Genomic DNA, 6296 nt, shown 5'->3' on the forward strand with positions numbered 1-6296 from the left:
TCATTTATATGAACAAACCAAGTTTTCTGACATCAAAAAATGTTACATTCAGCTCACTGTCCTAGTCTCAGCAAGCAAGCTTTAGTCATCAATAACATATACCAAATACTTCCAAACTTAAGGCTGTGTTTGGTTCTTTATCAGATAAGGAAATGAATCAGAAAATGGAAACTGATTCTCATTCAAAACTAAGCTACGTTTCTTTGCCATAAAAATCAACTTCCGATTATGATATAGAACAAAACACAGCCTTAACCTAATTTTAATAAACAAACATACACATACTGTAAATCAAGAAAACCAAAATCTTAACTGAATAATATGCAACATAGCGTAACCTTATGGAAATAGCAGACTTTCATTTTAAGGATCAAAGGATCCTGAGATAAGCATAACATACAAAAAAAAAAAAAAAAATAGCCAACCTTTTTTTTGGTGGGGTCGGGGGGGGGGGGGGGGTTTTAAATAAATTACTGTACAAGAACAAGCTGTCCTGGTCCTCCAATAGCACCGGTTTCGGCTTCACCAACATCCTCGTCGCCGCTTCCTTTGGGCACCGTGACCACCAGCTCACCGTCTACATAAGCCGCGGTAGCCATCTCCGGCCGAGTTGCGGCGGGGAGCCGGAACCTCCAGAAGTCAAGCTCTAACTCATCCAGAAACAACCCACTACCAACGACGTCGTTTTCGCGAATCAGAATCTTAGTAACTCCGGGATAGATCTCGAGGGTATGGGCCCTGACATCATCGCCGACATCATCCGTAGGAACTACGAACTTGAGGTAATCAGCGGTCTCCTCAACAGAAACATCGGCGTCGGAGTGAAACGGCAGCTCAAGAACCTTGGCAAAGATGTGAGGCAGCCTCCGAAGCTTCTTCTGCCTGCAAGCTAAAGCGTTAGCTTGAGAGAGAGACGACGCGATGTCGTATCGCAGAGTCATGTTCCGCTTCCTCGGCACGGGATGAACTTTCATGGTCTCGCAAGAAGTGAAGAAACAAATAAGAGATAAGTTTCTTGGCTAATAAAAGAAGACTGAACTCAAGATTTCGCTAAATAATTAATCTGAGAATTGGGGAATTCCAATATCTGCTTTCAATAGCAGCCCCGTAGCAGACACTACTATTTATAAACAGCTTGTGGATCTTATGTGAGAGAAATCGAAAGTTAAAAGAAGAGAAAAGCAGCAAGGGAGTTTGCAAGGACAGTGGTATTGGGGAGGAAGAGGAAGATGGAAGAATTGCTAAGAAATTATTATCGGAGAAGATACGGTTTTTGTTTTGTCGTCAGGTACTTTGAAGAAAGAGGATTAACTGATACTTATCCCGATAGTTATCCAGCGATTAGGTACAATCGTCGCTAGCTTCTAGTATTTCTTAATGATGTGGTTTTCGTTTTTTTTAAAAAAAATTCAACCTTAAAACAAAAAAACTCCTTTTGGATTGATATTTTTTCAAAAATAAATTTTTTAAATACAATGTTACAATAATACATAATAACTCAAAAAAATATTTTATTCATATAATATATTAAAATTTTAAAAAAAAACTTAGAGTAAAATTTTTTCATATACACTGTTACAGTAAAATTTTTCAAAAATATCTTAAAAAACAGCTAATCCAAACGAATGGCAACAAAATTTTCTGCAAGGGTTGTCATCTTTTTTCTTTTTCTTGTTTGCCGCTCTCCGGTGTGACAATATATTATACTACAAGTTATATCATGCAAATCTTGAGTTTTGCGCAATTTACGAGCAATCAATTGTGGATGGGATGAACTGATACCCTATATAGATTTAATTTAAAATTGCAATGAGGTTGATTATTGCACACAATTTTCATCAAAAGCAACAACATGTCTTGTATATATGCGGGTGCACAATGAGCATTTATCAAAATGTAATTCAGGTATTAGATTTTTAAAAAGGCAGAATTAATCATTAGGGAAAGTGCATAAATGTAATAAATGGTAATAATTATTAGTATAAATATATATATATATATAAGTGTCCAAGTCGGGTGAAATTTAAATGTATTAACTGGGGCCATCAGAAAAATCCATTATCTTAATATTTACGTTTATTATGCTATTGTTTATATTTATTATGTAAGAGTCTGCCAAATAGGTCTCCATTGGTTAACATATTAAAAAATGTATAAATATGAGAGAGAATAATAATTATTAGCGTGTATTCATATAATAAATTGCGTGTGCTTTAAGTATATCAACAAATGTCTAATATATAAATTCACACCCTTTTTTTTTTGTCTTATATTTATGAGTTCAACTAAACAATTTTAAACAACTCTATGATGATAAAATTCGGGAACATTCCTCAGATGATAAATTCCGTAAGCATTCCTCTCTTCACCTTCTCTCTTTTTAAAAAAGAGAGTCATACAAGCAGTGTTGGCTGTCGACGCGTGTTTCATCGCATGTGAGTGGTGCCGTCGCATTATTCCCAAACGCTGTCGACCGTGGATGCCGCAAAACGCAAAGTATTTGACCGGTCATCAAATACACTAATATGTGTCAACTACCATTGACTTGTTATAATAGATTAATTATGTGTAAATGATTTATTAGGTTAATTATGTGTAATAGAGGCAATAGTTATGCCAAAGTTCCTCCCATGTGCGGCACAAGTCGCGTGTTCTCTTCAATTGGAAGAAGTTTTTTTTTTTTTTGACTTTAACTTGTAAGAAATGATTGAAAATCACCATATATCTAAATACATAAAAATATGAGAATCACTAAAATTAAAATAGATATATATATGTATATATATTGCAGGATTTTCCATTTATATATATCGCACATACATTGCCATTTTTGACTGTTAAAAAACGTATAAATAGGAAGGAAATTTCGATACTAAACGGCAAATGATTTTAGCAAAAAAAAATAAAAATAAAAATAAAAATGCCCATCTCTAAGGATTTGCATGTTTGTGTGCATTGTTAAGAGTGGAATATCGTAATTTTTAATTTTTTTTTAGGTTGACTCTCGAACATGGAATGATTATATCAAGAAAGTAACTGCTCAAAAAATTTACACAAAGAGAAGGAAATTGCATGGAACTTTCCGGATATTTGCGTTTGTATTACGTGAGGTTGGTCCTACCAGCGCTTAGGCAATTCAGTCCCGGCAAACATCCACTCTCTCTTACATCCAAAATGCTGCAGCTTCCTCTTCCCCCACGCCCCCTCCTCACCACAAAAAAAAAAAAAAAAAAAAAAAAAGGAACAGATGCAAATGATGGAGATAACTCGTAAAAAAAATTTGTCTATAAAAGTTAATTAAAATCTTGAATGAGATGTGCTCAGTACAAATTAACTAAATTTAGCGTTGCTGCTGGAAAAGTCTAAATGACATTTATTAACCGTCCCTAAACATGACTCAAAAATAAAATATCCTCTTGCTCAAGTTTTACTTAATTGCCGTCAATCTTTAGTTTCACTGACCTTTTTTATTTTTCTTTTTAAATTTATAGTATGGGTAGTAACTAAAAAGTTGAAAAAGCAACCAATGTAACAGAATGACAACAGCAATTCAAATGACAAGTCGATGGCCAAGCAACCATTGTAGCGTGCTATCGTGCGTCACTTCAGGAGTAGGAGCCGTGAGACTAGCAGTAGTATATTATCCTTATTAGAGATTTAAGCATGCTATGGTGACTGCAACAGGCGTCACTCATTAGCCGTTAAAGTCTCTCCTTTTTAAGAGAAGAATACATACAAGTTGTCACCCGTCAAATAAAAATAATAAATAAAAAAAAACGAACTATAAGGTTGTTGTGCCTCAAACGAATCTAGAGCCGCTCGCGAGCAGTTCGAATCAAAGTTCGACCTGGTCAAAAGTCAAATTCGAACTCAAGTACGAGCTCAAAATATGAAGTTCGTTAGCTCGCGAGATCGTGTGTATATATATATATTTTTTAATAATAAAATTATATATATATTCCTCAATTTTAATTATTTATTAAGAAAAAAATATTATTTTATTTATTTTTTAAAAAATAAAATAATTATTTTATTTTTTCGAGTTCGAACTTAATAAAATTAAGTCAAGACTCAACTCGATTAAACTATAATTCGATTCGACTCGACTCGTTTGCAGTCCTTCGTGAACATGATTTTTTGTTTTTTTTTTTTTAGTATTACACTGTAGTATATTGCAGTGCTTTCACGTTTTACCAAAGTCATTTGCGTTGTTAGTTAGGAATGCAGATAGAAACACCCGGGGGTGGAAGTGGAGAGGGAGGCCCAAGAAACCAGTTAGCAAAAGGGCCTTTGTTTTCGACACCAGACAGAAGAATCTGAACCTTCAGGTCCAAGACTTGTTACAACTTCCCGCACAATGGGACCAATTTAAGAAAAAGCTTACCGATGAGTGTTGAACTTGGCCCGTCTTCAATGGTCACCCTAACCTAAAGCAGACCATTATTTGGCGAGTAGTATCTTCTTGGCCTGCATCGACAACATTTTATAGATATAGAATTTGATTTTCTGGTCAGTCCATGTCTTTGAATTTTGAACCGCTCCCTTCTCAAACTCAATAATCATTCATTTGAGACTGAAGTAGTGAATGAGCATGTATGCGTATGTTGCGTGTGTCTGGATCAAGTTAATTTAAATATATGGGCCTCTAACTTCCCTAACTCTACAAGTCCATTGGACGAGATACTCGACAAATTGATGATCTTGAATTTTGGAATCAAATATATGACGGTCGATTTGTCTGTTTAAAATGGCATTTTTCAGACCAAGGGATAATTATGTAAAATAAACATTATCGATATTTGATAGCAACCAACGCATCAATATTCTAAACCAAAAAAAATAAAGGGTTGCTAGACGAATTTGCTAAATCCGGTCTCATGTTGGAAGCCCGGAGAACATATATAGACTACAGCATATATCGAGAAACCCGTCCTATGATACTGTTGGATGCTTTGGGCACCTAAAGAACAATTGAGAGTAATTATGGCACATTATTCGTTTGTTCTATAGGGTGCCATTTATTTTGAAGAGTGCCTTACTGATTTTTTTTTTTTTTTTTTTTAGGACAAGTGGGATATCCATTGTTTATCGAGACTATTAGAGTTGATGCATCAATTGCCTCTTATATTTTTATTGGGTTGTTGCTGCAACCACATCTTAAAGCGAGAACGTGTTTGGATTATAAATTATTTGAGATAATTTTATGAAAAAAGTACTGAAAATGTATTGTTTGATATGATGTACATGAAATAAAAAGGTGATTGAAAAATGTATTGATGATACAAGTAAATCAGTATGTGTGTAAATAAGGTGTAAATAAAGTAAAATAGAAGGCAATCCAAATGCACCACTTGACATTCAAGTCGGTAGGTGACAGGTGTCACGATTCGTGTTCAAGGGCTGATATAAGTAATTTTTTGATCAAAATTCATTGGCCAAAAATAATTAACCCAAATAACAAGTAGCCCATGAGTCAATGTCTTTTAAACCATTCTTTTTCTTTGACTTCTTCCGATGTGGGACGAATACTACAACAGGACAATATTTTTGCATAACTTATTGCTCCAAGATGCGTAAAATTTAACAAATGTACATTATTGGCGTCTTTAGTTGCTAAGCAGTATTGACAATTATTTTGACAGTAGTGTTAGATCATCAATTAGCCAGAACCCGCTTTAATTTATCTGAATTTAATTGACAAAATAATCGAAAATGAGGGCAACGGAGGAAGTGGAATATTACAAGGTCGACAACAGACTTTGGAACGACATAGATCGTTGAAGTCCCTACCCTCGAGGCACACGGCACTTGTGTTTATAAACTTGAACTGTCGTCGGTTCAACTGATTGGACCAAAAATTGATGAACAGTTCGATCGAGGTTTACCTTTAAAACCCCTCACCAAAAAATAGTCAAAATCGATCGAAAATGGGGTTCGACCGAAAACCGGATAAAACCGACCAGGCACTCGGTCAATACATATGGAGGTTAGGACTAGAGTTAAATGAGGAAGCCAACAATTTTAATAGTTCATCAATCTCTTACTAAAGAAATCAAGATTATTAGCGGTTTTGCCGTCCGCACCCCGGCATGACCCAAATAGAATTAAAAGCAATTTGTGGAGCTTTTTTGGCATATGCATCAGTCGGCTGTGTACAGCTAAATTTGCAGCAATCGTCCCTTCTATAGAACCAAAAAAAACGAATATTTATTACTTACATGTTTTACAATTCTTCTTCAAAATTCGTTATGTACTTTTAAAAAATAAAAATTCGAAAAATAAAAATTTTCCAAAGA

General features: G+C 34.8%; 1 protein-coding gene across 1 annotated transcript; it reads right to left on the minus strand.

Moving 5' to 3' along the window:
• Positions 1–287: 287 nt before the first annotated feature.
• On the minus strand, positions 288–1300 carry LOC113763328. Its single transcript, XM_027307100.1, has one exon. It carries the CDS (start codon positions 972–974, stop codon positions 471–473), a length of 504 nt encoding a protein of 167 aa, XP_027162901.1. The 5' UTR covers positions 975–1300; the 3' UTR covers positions 288–470.
• Positions 1301–6296: the final 4996 nt, after the last annotated feature.

This window comes from Coffea eugenioides, chromosome 1 (assembly GCF_003713205.1).
Source record: "Coffea eugenioides isolate CCC68of chromosome 1, Ceug_1.0, whole genome shotgun sequence".
In the NCBI taxonomy this organism is placed as follows: domain Eukaryota; kingdom Viridiplantae; phylum Streptophyta; class Magnoliopsida; order Gentianales; family Rubiaceae; genus Coffea; species Coffea eugenioides.